General features: G+C 36.3%; 1 protein-coding gene across 1 annotated transcript in view; it reads right to left on the reverse strand.

The window, feature by feature from the left end:
- Positions 1–3,364: 3,364 nt before the first annotated feature.
- The window catches only part of Hbs1l (HBS1 like translational GTPase), a 69,656-nt gene continuing 57,921 nt past the window's right edge, over positions 3,365–15,099 (reverse strand). Inside the window, exons 16-18 of the mRNA XM_042667579.1 lie at positions 9,456–9,556; positions 5,059–5,203; positions 3,365–3,988 (exon numbers count right to left, since the gene is read on the reverse strand). Of these exons, the coding sequence (XP_042523513.1) occupies positions 3,977–3,988; positions 5,059–5,203; positions 9,456–9,556 (258 nt within the window). The 3' untranslated portion in view covers positions 3,365–3,976. The remainder of the gene's footprint in view (positions 3,989–5,058; positions 5,204–9,455; positions 9,557–15,099) is intronic.

The raw sequence follows: 15,099 nt of genomic DNA on the forward strand, positions 1-15,099 counted from the left end.
TATACATGTTAGTATTGATTTTGATGGATGATGCAGAGTATTATTTGCCAGAAATAGAAATCCAGGATATTCAGTACTTATGGGACATCATATTATCAATGGTTTGGTAAAAGGTTTTTTTTATACTGTACTTGGAACTTTTCTGCCCATTTATATGAGATACTTTCAAAATGAACCATAATGGGAAAAGTGGAATTAAGATTTCTACCTCACTCCCCCATGGTATAACCCCTGTTTTCACTGTATTTGATGTTGGTATAATTTGAGGGGAACGGAAAAAACAAAATGTTTAAATAGGGATACACATGGACCCATTGCAACAATGAGATGTACAAGTCACTACGTTGAAAAAAGAACTTTATAATTTAGGTGGGGGTGGGAGGGTGGGGGTGGGAGTGTAGCTGTGGAGGTGGGAGGGAAGGGATAGTAGGGCAAAAACAAAGGAGGAGGCAACAATGCTTGCTAAGAAATGTACTCATTACCTTGCTCATGTAACTGTTAACCCCTCTGTATTTTCACAATTAAAAAACTTATTAAAAAAAGATTTCTACCTCATAACACATGTCAGGATTTTTTTTTTTTGGTCAGTCTTGGGCATGAACTCAGGGCCTGAGCACTGTCCTTGCTCAAGGACAGTGCTCTAACACTTGAACTACAACTCCACTTCCATCTTTTGGGTGGTTAATTGAAGATAAGAGTCTCATGAATTTACTGCCCAGGCTGGCTTTCAACCATGATTCTTAGACCTCAGCCTTTTGAGTGGATAGGATTACAGGCATAAAGCTATCAGTGCCAGTTTGTAAAAATATCTTCAAGAAGAAATACTGAACTGAAAACTAGGAGCCATAAGCAGGTGGGGAAAGCCAGTGATGGACTGAGGTACCCACACCTTTTGCCCTTTGCAGGGCACCTGAAACCTCCTTGTCCTCATCTATACATAATACCATAGCTGAATCTTGAATTTGTGGGTTGACTGAAATGCCCCCAAACTAAGGTTGAAAAGTATTAAGTTGTCAGATTTTGTTTCCTTAAAGATGAAATTTTTAGGAGCTTTTTGTTTTCAAGAGGCATTAGTCTTATACATTTTAAAAGTTTTAACAGAAAATGCAGTTGTATTCCCTTTGAGACTTTTACATAAAACACGGTGCACTCTTCTTTTACAGCTTGGGAGGTGCACTCTTCTTTTACAGCTTGGGAGTCTCTCTGCATTCATCTATCTGCATTGTATGAGTGGCTTCAAGGTTCACAGTTATAATATGCATTCCTTACAGCCTTCAAGTGGTATTGAATTCAGGATTTAGTTCCTAAAGCTTTGGACCAATGCTTTCCTCAACAGGGCAACATTCTCTCACATCTAAGTTGAGTGGATATTGTCTAAAGGAAACATGTAGCTAGGGCTACAGCTCAGTGCTTGCCTAAAAAGTGCAAGGCTCTGGGTTTGATCCTCAGTGTCATAAAATGTATGTGTATGTATATATATATATATATATATATATATATATATATATATATATATATAATTAAGATTTTAGACACATGGTTGAGAGCATGTCTGATTAAAAATAATTAAACAAATGCTTACTACAATAAAAGTGAAAAAAGTCTTGCTTCCATATGCTCAGTACACTGCATGCACTGTAGGTTTTCCTACAGTCCTATGATGTTTCTCATTCACCTTTAAATACATGTGCCCAAGGCAAGTTTGGAAAGCAACACATGAAGTCTGTGAGGTCAAGCTGTGCTGAAAATAAGTGGACTATGAGGTGCCTGAGGTAACACAAGGACGCGTCTACATCCTTTTGTCATTAAGTAACCTCAGTCTTCCACTGCCAACACTTTTCTCCTTCGGTGAGTCCTTCTAATAACATTACCACCTTCAACAGCAAACTGTAAATACTACACAAATAACAAGACAGCAGCATTTCATCACAGTTTACAGGAGAAATAGATAAATTCATTTCTGCACTGAGCTATTTATAAAAGTCTGAATTAGAATGCTTAATTCTATCACAATCTTATGTAATATACACACAGTGTATGTTCTTCTTGCTACCTCACCATCCAGACTCCAGTACCTTGAATGTCAACACCCTCCCCCAACTCCCAGTTCTGTGTTTCGGGGTATTACTACATATTACACTATGAGGTGGTCTCAGGCACATAAAGAAAATCTGATTACTATCAGTGGTGAAACGGTTCTAGGACTTCTAGACGTGCTCTTTTGGCCTGTCCTTGCCCTTGTTAGAGCATCTGAGGATGGAGCATGGAGTCACCACATTCTCTCTAGAACCTGGCATTCCAGGGAATTCTGTAAGGATTCCAAGGGCAAAGCAACACCAGCGAGGACTGGGGCCTCACGGATGGTGTGTGAGCTGTTTGACCTAGGCTGATTCAAGGCCAGGACTTCCTCTAACTATTGCAATTATATCAATAAAAAGTTTGTTGATTAAGTCACTTTAAATCAGGTTTCTGTCATGTACCACTTAAATTCCTAATTAATAAAATATGTAAATACCCTTTCTTGCTTGAGAAAGCTTAATTTCAAGTGACAACCTCATAAATACTTTTAAATAAATATATAGATATGATCACCTAGTGACTTTGTGATCTGAGCACTTTACCATATGATGCTATTCTTCAGTGAATGGTGGCACATGCCTGTAATTCTAGCACTCAGGAGGCTGAGGTAGGAAGGTTGTGAGTTTGAAGCCAGCCCGGTCTATACAGAAAGACCTTATCTCAAAAGAAAAAAAAAAAATGTTGCTACATATGTTAAGTAACCAATAGGCAAAATCACATAATTTTTAAATAAAATACTTTATAGAAATATTTCCTCAAATTAGAGTCTCAGGCTCCTTATATCCAGGAAGCAAATACTATTTTTTTATTTTAGATTCATTTTTATTTTGACATTCAGATTTTTAATCCAATAAATGGCCCCATGGCATATTTTCATTGCATCCTTTTGTGTAGGCAAGTACTTTTAAAATAAGTAAACCTTAGGGTTTGTCATTAAACTTTGAAGAAAAATACAAGTCTTTCTCCTAGGAACCACATTCTGTAATGTATATAAGCTAGAGATACAGTCATCATATAAATGATTCTGAAAGTTTTGTGCTAACATGAAAAGCAACTTATAGCTAGAAATAGGTAAGACTAAACTAGATTCACTGTTAGAATAAAAATTTTAAAATCATGTAAAAGAGACAGGAAGCTCAGGTGAAAACAATCCCACAGAAGTCCCAACTTGTATTTAGTGACAGTGATGGACCAAATTGTAAATGTGTAAGAAACAAAATAACAGTGTGAATTCTGTTCAAACTAAGGCATTTGATTAACTAACTTTTCAACTTAAGTGCTCTGGTTACTAAAGAGACAGCTTCCATAATTCCAAATTATGCTTTCAAAAATGACTTGATGGACAAAGGCATTTTTATGCTCAACACAGAATATCTTTATTATAACCTTCAGAAAGTCTGTTCCTAGAGTTAACAAAAAAAAAAAGTGCCCAGGCCAACCATCGCCTACTCCAAAAGCCCAATTCAGTTACCTTCCCGTAAAACATATGCAGAACAGTCGAATGAAAAGAGAAACCTGCAAATATTGTGTGGTTTGACTGCAGTCCATTTCATGATGATTTAAATGGCCTTCTAGTATCATTTCTGATGCTTTCCATAAGTTTCAGCAAATAAATTCACTTACTACCATTCCAAAGAGAAAGATTCATCTTAAATGAAAGTGCAGTATTAGCCCTTCTTTGTCAGTTGGCAACTTGAAATTTTTCCAGGAGTGATTATGAACACTTCTTGGCAGCTAACTATAGCTTTAACTTTGTCATGTAAAAATAAATATATCAGCTGCACATTGTTTCCTAATTGCATAATTGGATTCCTTAAAAACAAAACAACAGCAACACAACAAACCCAGCCATTCACTACTCCACTGCATTTGGAAGCATGGTAGAAATTTTGGTTCATCATTCTTTTATCTGCAAAGAAAAAAAATATTTTCTGTAATTTAACCACACTTGCAAGAAAAGAACAAAAAGACTAGGAGTAAAATACTTCTAGCAAGTAGAAATTTTCATACAATTTTGTCCTCCCTTCCCTAGCCAAGCAGTTTATAAGATTTTCTGCAATCTCTCTATTATTCTCCACAAGAAACTCCACTACAGAATGCTCTTTTATAAAAAAAAAAAATGCCTTGATAGATTAAACCTGATGCTGATGATAAGGCTGCTAAGCAGGTTTACTGAGGAGAGGGCTGATCACTGTGCCAAGTGTTTTGTGTGGCCCTTCTCATTTCACAGCAATTCTAATTACCCACTTATAAATAAATAAGTCAAGGACCCCCTTTACAGATAATTCAATTGAAGAAGAAATTCTTGTACTAGCTACAAGTCAGTGAAGCAAGAACACAAACAGCTCAGCTCTGGTCCAACCTTCTCTCTCCCACTGAATTCCATAAATATTTTATATAAATAATGATATTTAAACTTTTGGAAGGAATACTTAAGATTCTTCCATTAAATAAAATCAACACTCCCCAATTCATATGATTCTTAGTATCTACACTTTCATATTGTGAGTGTGTACTAGTCCTGGGGCTTGAACTCAGGGCCTGGGCACTTACTGTCTGTGAGCATTTTTTGTTCAAGGCCTAGTACGCTCTACTATTTAAGCCACAGCTCCACTTCCAGCTTTTTGGTAGTTAACTGGAAATAAGTGTCTCACAAACTTTCCTGCCCAGGCTGGCTTCAAACCACTATCCTCAGATCTTAGCCTCCAGAGTAGTTAGAATTACAGGTTTGAGCCACTGGCACCTGACAGAACTATTCTACTATTCTTATAGACCTTATAGATTCTCATATATTTCCTATGTGACAAAATATCTTCTGATCAGTCTTTTAACTTGTTAATATTAATTTTAATTTCCTGTCCTAATAACATTCTTGTGCTTTCCTTTAGTTATATAGTATCAGCCATCATCCTTAAAAAATCATCATTCTTAAAAAGAGAGAATATAACTATAAAAAAAGACTCAGTCACTTCAAAATACCTCAGTGACAACACCAGCAGCAATTGTAGAACCGCTGTAACGCAGCATGAACCTCCCCAGCTCCTTGAAGTCTTTGTAAAGCTCAAGGGCTACTGGTCTTTGTGTTTGTAGCTCCACCAATGCATTCTGGCCTTTAGTCAATAACCTAGAAAGGGGGGAAAGGTACAAATACTGTCAAGCTGAATGATGTACTAACAATAACCTGAAAAGCGAATACTTTATATTTAGTCAATAAATGTTATCTTCTGAAAACTGAAAAATGCTGTTTTTTAAATATGAAAACAAATGCCTTTTGAGTCCTTTTGACTTAAAAGAAATGCAGAGTAATTCATAAATTAAAAAATATTAGATACTTAATGTTTATATTCTAATCTTTCAAACACAAGTTCTACTGGAACCTAAAATGCTCAACACCCATCCTGATAAATATACTTTATTCCCTAAAGAAATCACAATGTTCAATTATCTAATAAAGGTAACTGCTGGGTAGCAGTGGCTCAGGTCTACAATCCTAGCTACTCAGGAGGCTGAAACCTAAAGGATCAAGGTTCAAAACCTGGGTAAAAATGTCTGTGAGACTGCATATCCAACTAATCAGCAAAAATCCAGGCTGGAGGCATCATGTTTTAGGTGGTAGAGAGCTTGCCATGAGCGAGCAAGCTGAAGGAGCTTTCATCCCCTAAATCAAGGGAGGGGACAGGAGGGCAGGGGACAGGAGGAGCGGGGAGAGGTAGGGAGGAAAGGACAGGGAAGGGGAGGACAGAGGAGAGGGAATGAAAATACTAATCCTTGAAGTATTTTAAAAGAGGAATATAAGGCCTGAGTCTTTTGCAGTAAAACCGTTCTGTTGTGGCACTGCTTTTGAGACAGGCTCTTACTCTCACCTCAGGCTGGCCTCCAACTTTCAATCCTCTTGCTTGTACCCCAACAAGTACTAGAAGTACAGGCATGTACCACCACGCCTAGCACAACTAAAATTCAAATTTTTTATTAATAAGTTTTTTATTGTGAAAATACCGTACAGAGGGCTTACAATTACATGAGCAAGGTAATGAATAATTTCTCATCAAGCATTGTTGCCTCCTCCTTTGTTTCCCCTTACCATCCCTGCCCCCCATCAAAGCTGTAAAGTTCCTTTCTCAACATAATGTCTTGTACATCTCATTGTTGCAATGGGTCCACCTGTATCCCTAAACAATTTGTTTTTTCCCTTCCCCTCCCCAAATTATATCAACATCAAATACAGTGAAAACAGGGGTATTACCATGAGGGAGGGACATACAAAGCAACAAAGAAATCATCTTATAAATATGTTAGAAACAATAGCAAGAGAGAAAAACCATTTGAGACCTTACCTTGGGGTTCATTTCACCTAACATCATCTTATCTGACAGTTTCTGCTTGTCTCAGACATATACTAGTTATTGCAAATAAGGGAAATCATGGGACCTATGTTTCTTTGGGCCTGGCTAACTTCACTTAATATAATTTTTTCCAAGTCTTTCCATTTCCTAACAAATGGGGCAATGTCATTCTTTCTGATGGAGGCATAGAATTCCATTGTGTATATATACCACATTTTCTTGATCCATTCATCTACTGAGGGGCATCTGGTTTGGTGCCATATCTTAGCTATGGTAAATAATGCTGCAATAAACATAGTTGTGCTGGTAGCTTTAGTATGGTCTTGTTAGTGATCATTCAGGTAAATGCCCAAAAGTGGGATTGCTGGGTCATAGGAGAGCTCTATGTGGAGTTTGTTGAGGAATCTCCATACTACTTTCCAAAGTGGTTGAACAATCTCACACTCCCACCAACAATGCAGTAAGGTTCCCTTCTGTCAACATCCCCTCCAGCATCTGTTGTTATTAGGGTTCTTGATTATAGCCATCCTAACTGGGGTGAGGTGGTACCTCAGTGTTGTTTTAATTTGCATATCTTTTATGGCTAGAGAGGTTGAGCATTTCTTCATGTGTCTATTGGCCATCCTTTTGCCCACTTCAGAGAATTTTGAAATTGTGTGTAGGAAGCTATCTTTATTGTTGTGGTTTTTTTGTTGTTTTGGTCAGTCGTGGGGCTTGAACTCTGGGCTTGGGAGCTGTCCCTGCACTCTTCAGCTCAATGCCAGCATTCTACTACTTGAGCCCCTACTTCCCGTTTTCTGATGGTTAATTGGAGATAAGAGTCTCATGGACTCTCCTGCCAGGGCTGGCTTTGACCTTCGATCCTCTGATCTCAGTCTCCTGAGTAGCTAGGATTATAGCCACTGACACCCGGCTCCTTATTGTTTTTGATTTGTGTTGATTTGTTATTTAACCCAAACCTTGTTTATGAGAAACACAGGCTCTGCCACTGAACTATAGACCCCGCCCAGTCTGAGAAATCTCTACATAAGTGCTCAGAATACTCTAAATCAGAGAAATCTCTACATAAGTACTGAGATTACTCATATATATATATATATATATATATATATATATATTCTTTTTTTTGGGTCAGTCTTGGGGCTTGAACTCTGGGCCTGGGCACTGTCCCTCAGCTGTTCAGCTCAAGGCAAGTGCTCTACTGCTTAAGCCACAGTGCCACTTCCTGTTTTCTGGTGGTTTATTGGAGATGAGAGTTTCATGGACTTTCCTGCTCGGGCTGGCTTTGAACCATGATCCTCAGATCTCAGCCTCCTGAGTAGCTAGCATTACAGGTGTGAGCCACTGATGCCCAGCTATATATACTCTTATATATTATATTTCCTTATGGGAAATGAAGATTGATAGGCCAAGGCCAAACCACAAGTGGTTCCAAACAAAATCCCCATTCATGGGCTGCATTTTAATTTCATTTTGGTGTTCTCTAAAAAGAGAACATAAACTACCCTTTTTAAGATGAGTTCAGGGACAGACCAACTAAAACAAACAAGTTCTTCAAAAAATAAAATACATGAACATCTTCAAATACAGGCTTTAGATTATTTCAGTCCTATGTTTAGGAAGAGGATAATCAAATCTGTTCATGACTTATGTTTAATTTAATTTCTACAAAGTTCAATTCCATTCTGTGTACCACAGTTGGGTATAGAGCGTACATGATCTGAAATGAAGGAAAAAGGTCAAGCAGTGTTGGTATGAAATAAGAGAAAAGGATAGGATACAGATAGATGATAGGAAAACCTATTGGAGAACATCTTCAACCCTAGGATTCTTGGGCGAGGATTTCCTAGCTGCTATAGACAGGGGGAAAATCAAGAGTAGACACAATGTAGCAACTCCAATAGAAAGTTTTCCTATTTTCTAGGTCAAACAACCTAGCTTTTGTATAAATTTTATATGAACCAAAGAAGTTAAAATCCTGCCTCTGCCACTTGTAAGGTTTCTACATCATGAGAGAGCCAATTCAAGAGAGCTGTTCATCTTAAGAGTTCTATTACTTACCTGAGAACATTATGGCAACCACATATGCTAGAAACTTTCACAGACTCCTCCCAAAAAGAACCACCTTCAAGACAGAGGTAGAGCAGCTGCCCCTTCTAAGAAGCAAGACTGGGTTTCTAAGTGTGAAGCATCTCTTCTCTACCTGCAGCTTGGTCCACTACCCAACTAACCATGCTGGGCAGTGGCTTAGCAGGTGCACTTTGGTAGCATTCAAAGACAAAAAAAGGGGGTTTTGGGTGGGTTTCCCCACAGGGCTGAAGTTGAGGAAAACCCCACAGCAGAAGCAGCCAAGCCAAACTGAGATAGCCTTCAGCTTAATTGGACTAAGACACCTGTATTTTGTAAGATCTGTGACTAGCTTTTGTATTTTCTGGTTCCAATGCACTTAAGTTTCTCAGGAAGTTATTTCCTTCGAAAAGTCCCAGTATTGTCTCAGCAAAAGGAGAACTGTCCACACTCTGTCCTGGATACTAAATGATAATCAAAGAAGTCAAATGGTAATCATCAAAATGGTGATCAAAAAGGCTCTTGTGGACTAAAAACAAAAAAGAAAATACTTTCCAGAAGAGAAAAAGGCTAAAGAACATGTACATGATTGTGTTCCAAGCCAAGAGAATGAACTCATTAAGCTGGTTACAGGAAGTCAAGAAAGCCTAAAATTCAGATGTGAAACCAAAGGGAAGACATAATTCAAATTCATCTTATACAGCTAGTTTCTGAAATTTCTTTATTCTATATAGCATCAGTATTTAGGGCTCGATAAATACACATATATACATATACCTGAAATTTATAGCTAACCAGGGGCTTAAGTGTTCTATTTTTAGGTTTGTTTTAATTCAGCCATAAAAAATAATTTGTGGAACAAGTAAAAGCAGATTTCACTTACCTGAAAACCTATACATATGAGCTTATCTATAAGCAATTTGCTTACATTGCTAGTGTTTACAATTTCTGCATTAACACACTCACTTAGGCTTTTTCTTCATGACTTCACCCGTGCTTTTGCTTAAGACACTAATCAGTCGTTTAATAACAGCAGGTTCACTGACAGTCTGGTAGTGTAACAGCACCTAAAACAAATAATTGCAACACTGAATAATTGCTTAACATGGTAATGCCTGTCCCTACATGCACAGTGTAAACTTTAGCAAACTGCATAATCTTTCTGTCTTTTTCCTTTGGAACAGTGAGGATAACAACACCTTGATGTTGTCATAAAAATTTTAGCATTTAGAATAATCAGGTACAGTGGCATGCAATCTCTCTGTACCTCAGTTTCATCAGCTAGACCACAGGAAGGCTTTAATTGCATTGTGCAAAGAATCAAACAGGTTGAGGAGATGCCTGGCATACATGCTCAATACCTATGGAAGGTTCCATCCTAAAAAGAAGGCACGTCATATTCAACGGCAATTCATGTGCTTATTGTTGGGTAATGAACATAAACTATTTATAGAGAAAAGGAAGAAAAATAGCATTTTAAACTCCCCTAAATACCAAGCAGTGTGATTCAATCTTGTTTGTATGGGTGTTTAGATAGGCACTGAAATCCATCAGATATGAGTTCAAATCACTATCATCATGGCAAGCACTAAGTTTTCTCCCTGCAAAATTCCCATCCTCAGGTTCCTTATACTGAAATGAGGAAAATCAGAATATGTTATTTTAAGTAGTGCCTGGCACATGGAAAATGTTCAGTTAGTTAGATAACTTAATTTACATACCAGCTATCACTGTCCATTGTTTGACATGCATGGAAAATATTTTAAAAGTTTTGCAATGTAATGTGGCCATACAGCTATCTGTCGGAGCTAAGTTAGCTAACGACTACTTATGTTTGACATATAAGGGAATGATACCAAAAAGATAACGTAATTTAATGTGGCCATGGCATTTTACCTCACTTAGATCAGCTGGAACTACAAATCTCAAGAGTTCTCCCTATTTCAGCTTACTAAAGGACTTGTAGAAATCACATAAAAGGTCTGTACAGATCCTAATCCATAGCAGAAGAATACAGGATGACTAGACTACCCTTATTTGAATAATAAACTTTAAGTGGACAAGCCAGGAACACCGGGAGTTCCTTTGTCATATCTGAGTTACAGTCTATACTCTAGCTACAGTGAAAAGACTCAATTCCCAGGAAGTAATAAAGCTATCAAATTTTAATTGGTTTGTAAATACCACTTTTACGCTGTTTTGTTATACAGACACAGACACTTCAGAGCTAGAATTTCCTATTCAAAATATAGTTTTCCTATTCAGAAAACAGAAATGCAGGTTTAGTGATATAATAACCCTTGCCTAGCATGGCTGAAGGCTCTGAGTTTCATTTCCAACACTACAGACAAAAATCAATGAAAGAAAGTAGAAATACAAGAGAGATGGTAGATACATAATCCTAAAAACATTGGGAAGTCATTAAAAATCAAGTCACAAAGTAAAAAACAAGGTAAATTAGTAAATTTACTTCTTAAAAGTTTACTTTGTAAAAAGCTAAGTCAAAGAAAATAAAGGTAAATTTGAAAATTAGGATTAGATTTAATTTCTCTGTCTCCACAGCATCTTACAAAATTGTAAGTGAACAAAATGCTTGTTAAATACAAGTAAAAGAACCTATATACAAGACAAATGATTGTACAATATTTTAATTCAAATTATATAGCTCAAACCATAATTCAAACCAATCTGTACCAGAGTGTAACGGAGGGAAAAAATACTGCATTTCATAATGAAAGTGCTTAACCACTCACTATTCATGGTCATGACCTCTCAAGAGTGCCCAGATCATCTTCTGTGAATGCCGACAACAGTAACACAGTTCCACAGTTTCCTTTATCTACATTTCCCAAATCCCAGAAGACTGATAAAAGTTGCTTTTCCAAAGTCGGTTATGAACCTACTTAAATAGCAAAACTATACTTGAAGTAAAACAATTTATACTCCTGTGTATCACATACAGTATGAATATTGACAAAGTATGACAGGGAATATTAATGTTTCCTTATAGGGTGTTCCAGTATTGGCCAACCACATGTTAGAATTTTATACAATATACACAATGACATTTATGTTTCTAAAATCCTACCATTACTGAATTCTAAAACATATAGACCTGAAGGGCTTCAGATTAGAACTTTACTTTATGTGATTTTTTAAGAATCAAATTATCTAGTGTTCTATAAACTGTATTATGATATTAACTGATAAATAATTATTTTCCTTAAATTCTAAGAAACCTACATTTAAAATATATTAAGGACTATATGGTCATTTTCCTTTCAAAGGAGTGCCAAGATCATTAGGGAATGGACAGTTTTTTCAACAAATGGTGTTGAAAAAACTAGATATCCACATGGAAAAGAATGAAGATGAAGTATTATTTACTACCATATACAAAACTTAACTGAAGGTCAGAGTCTGGGGGAAGGAGAGGCAGACATCATGTCCAGTTGTGAAGACACAAATCCCTGAAACAGCCCAAGAAACAGTTCAAGGAAATAGAAAGACAATGCTTTCAAACAGAAATAGAGGTGTGTGGGGGAAAGAGCAGAAAAAAAACTTAAAAAGAGGCCAGGCACAGGTGGCTCATGCCTGCAATCCTAGCTACGCAGGAGGGTGAAATCTGAGGATTGTGGTAGTTTGAAACAAGCCTGGGCATAAAAGTCCATGAGACTCTTATCTCCAATAAACTGCTCAGGAAAAACCAGAAGTAGCACTGTGGCTCAAGTAGTAGAACAATAGCCTTGAGCAAAAGCAGCTCAGGAGCGGCACCCAGGCCAAGTTCAAGCCCCAGCACAAGAAAAGTGTAGTTGTAGAGGTGGGAAGGAAGGGATGGTAGGGAAAAACAAAGGAGGCAACAATGCTTGATAAGAAATGTACTCATTACCTTGCTCATGGAACTGTAACCCCTCTGTACAGTATTTTCACAATAAAAAAACTTACTAAAACAAAAAGATTAAAAAAGAAGGCTTTTGAGAAGGGACCCTGGCTACAAGTGGAATTAAGAAATCTGTCCCTTGTGACTCAGATAATGCCTACCCTTGATTCCATTTCTATTTAAACATCTGAATTCCCTGTCATAATCTTTTGTCATTCTACAGGTAGAATAAGTGTTGTTTAGAAATCTAAACATAAACAAGAAAACAACTAAGAATAAATATTTATATTTGAAAAATTGAACTCCAAAAATGGGTAAATTACCTAAAATGTTTAAAATATAACTGTAAAACATATAGAACAAAGTATAGAACAGAAAACTTCATGATACGGTACTTGGCAAGGCTTTCTCAGCTATGGCACCAAACGCATAAGGAACATAAGAAAAACAAATTTTCTTCAAAATACATAACACTATTGAGAAAAAGAAGACAACCCAAAGAATAAACAATATTTTTGAATTCTATATCTGATAAAGGGTTAATACTCAGAACAAATAAAGAATTACTATAACAACAGACACACACACACACACACACACACACACACACACGCACGCACACAATTCTAATTCAAAAATGAGGCAAGAATGTCAATTGACATTTCCCCAAAGATACACAAATGGCTAATAAGTACATAGTAGCTCACTATCACTAATCATTACAGAAATGCAAATAAAAACCACAATGGGCAATTACTGTTGAATGCATACAGATTTTTACTTTGAAATAATAAAAAACTAGAGATAGAAATTAGTGATACCCATATAACATTGTGAATGCATTTCATGCCATGGAATTACGCTGAATCTCATGGCCAAAATGGCAAATTCTGTTATGTACAGTTTAGTAAATTAGAAAAGAAATCAAACAGGAATTCAGCTCAAGTCTAATGTATTCTCGTTTTCTCTCTTAAACCATTTTTAAAAAGGGCAATTTATGCAGCACTGAGGAAATTGTGTCTAGACAATAAATATTAGGAAATATTTTTTTGCTTAAAAATATTTTTTCTGAAAAATTTTCCCCATAGAGTATGATTTTTTTTCTGATCAAATTTCATTCTGGTTTTTGTGACTCAATATACAAATGTCAAATCTCAAAACAATGCCAACACTTTCAGTTCATGCTTATTTTTTTAAATTTGTAACCAAGAAGACATTATTGCTATTCAAAGTAACTACTGACGACCTCTTGACCTCTCCACCTCTCCATTGGCAAATACAATTTGGATGAGTAAGATCATGCTGTAACCAACCTCTCCACCTTCCCCACACAGGACATTTTGATTTCTATGAATGAGTTCAATTCTACCAAAAGCCATCAAGTTGTAGTTACTTGCCGATTGACAGTATAAATTTTTAACAGTTAAAAATTACATATTCTCGGGCTGAGGATGTGGCTCAGTGGTAGAGCTCTTGCCTTGCATGCCTGAGGCCCTGGGTTCGATTCCTCAGCACCACATAAGCAAAAAGAAAAAAAAAAAGCTGGAAGTGGCGCTGTGGCTCAAGTGGTAGAGCGCTAGCCTTGAGCTGAAGAGCTGAGGGACAGCACCCAGGCCCAGAGTTCAGGCCCCATGACTGGACTCCCCAAAAAAATTACATATTCTCAACTATAATTATTTGGTGAGACACTTTTATTCCTTTTTTGTGTACAAAAGAAATTTTACAGAATTATTGAGGTACTTGAGCAGTATTCTACAAATACAGTTTTACATAACCAAATTTATAAAGAAACAAAGAATTAAAGCAAGGTCCATAATTATCTCAAATGAAAATGTATAATTATAAGATGAATTTACATGAGATAAATAGTTTATTCCCAACCTCTAAAACATTCATTAGTTTCAAAAAGTTGGAAATTCAGTCATATGATGATCTTTTTTTTTTTTTTTTGGTTTGTCATGGGGCTTGAACTCTGGGCCTGGGCGCTGTCCCTCAGCTCTTCAGCCCAAGGCTAGTGCTCTACCACTTGAGTCACAGCACCACTTCTAAAGTTCAATCATTACTGTCTTAATTTCATTCACTTGAAACACATTAAGCATTAAATACTGCAAATAATCCATTTATATTTTCAAATACAAATTTTTCATTGTTACATATAACCTATACAACATGAGCTATTGATAAATAAAAACCTAACAAGAAAATATTTAAGTTACAATAGCAAAGTATGAAACTACAGAGTACAGTATTAAATCTATGAAAAAATAAACATAAAAGAGAAATTCAGAGTATTCACAAGCAATATTTTTCCTGTATAAATAAATGTATGAGATAAAAATCCTCTTTTCATATAAAACATGTGTCTTTAATTAATGTTGGTCAGTGTTAATATAACATGCAAGGTGTTCCTTTAGCACAATTAAAATTTACCATTTATCAAGCAATCATCAGTATATACATAATTTGCACACTACTGGGCAGATAATATGAGTATAAAATACACTGAAACATGAGTACAAGTATCCACTGATTATGCAATTAGGAAACACTATTTCCTAGATGTTTGAAGTTTCCAAAAGTTTCTAAAATCATCTATCACTTATAATCAGAAACACTACAAATAAGCATAGTAAGCAAAATAGAAAACTTGAAAGACCCAAATTTAAAACACTGGATAAAATCGAAAACACAGAAAAAGCCTATCTCCTTTTCCTCTAATACATTTTATTA

The sequence above is a fragment of the Dipodomys spectabilis genome, unplaced genomic scaffold, assembly GCF_019054845.1.
Source record: "Dipodomys spectabilis isolate Male_0828 unplaced genomic scaffold, ASM1905484v1 ptg000001l, whole genome shotgun sequence".
NCBI classification, from domain to species: domain Eukaryota; kingdom Metazoa; phylum Chordata; class Mammalia; order Rodentia; family Heteromyidae; genus Dipodomys; species Dipodomys spectabilis.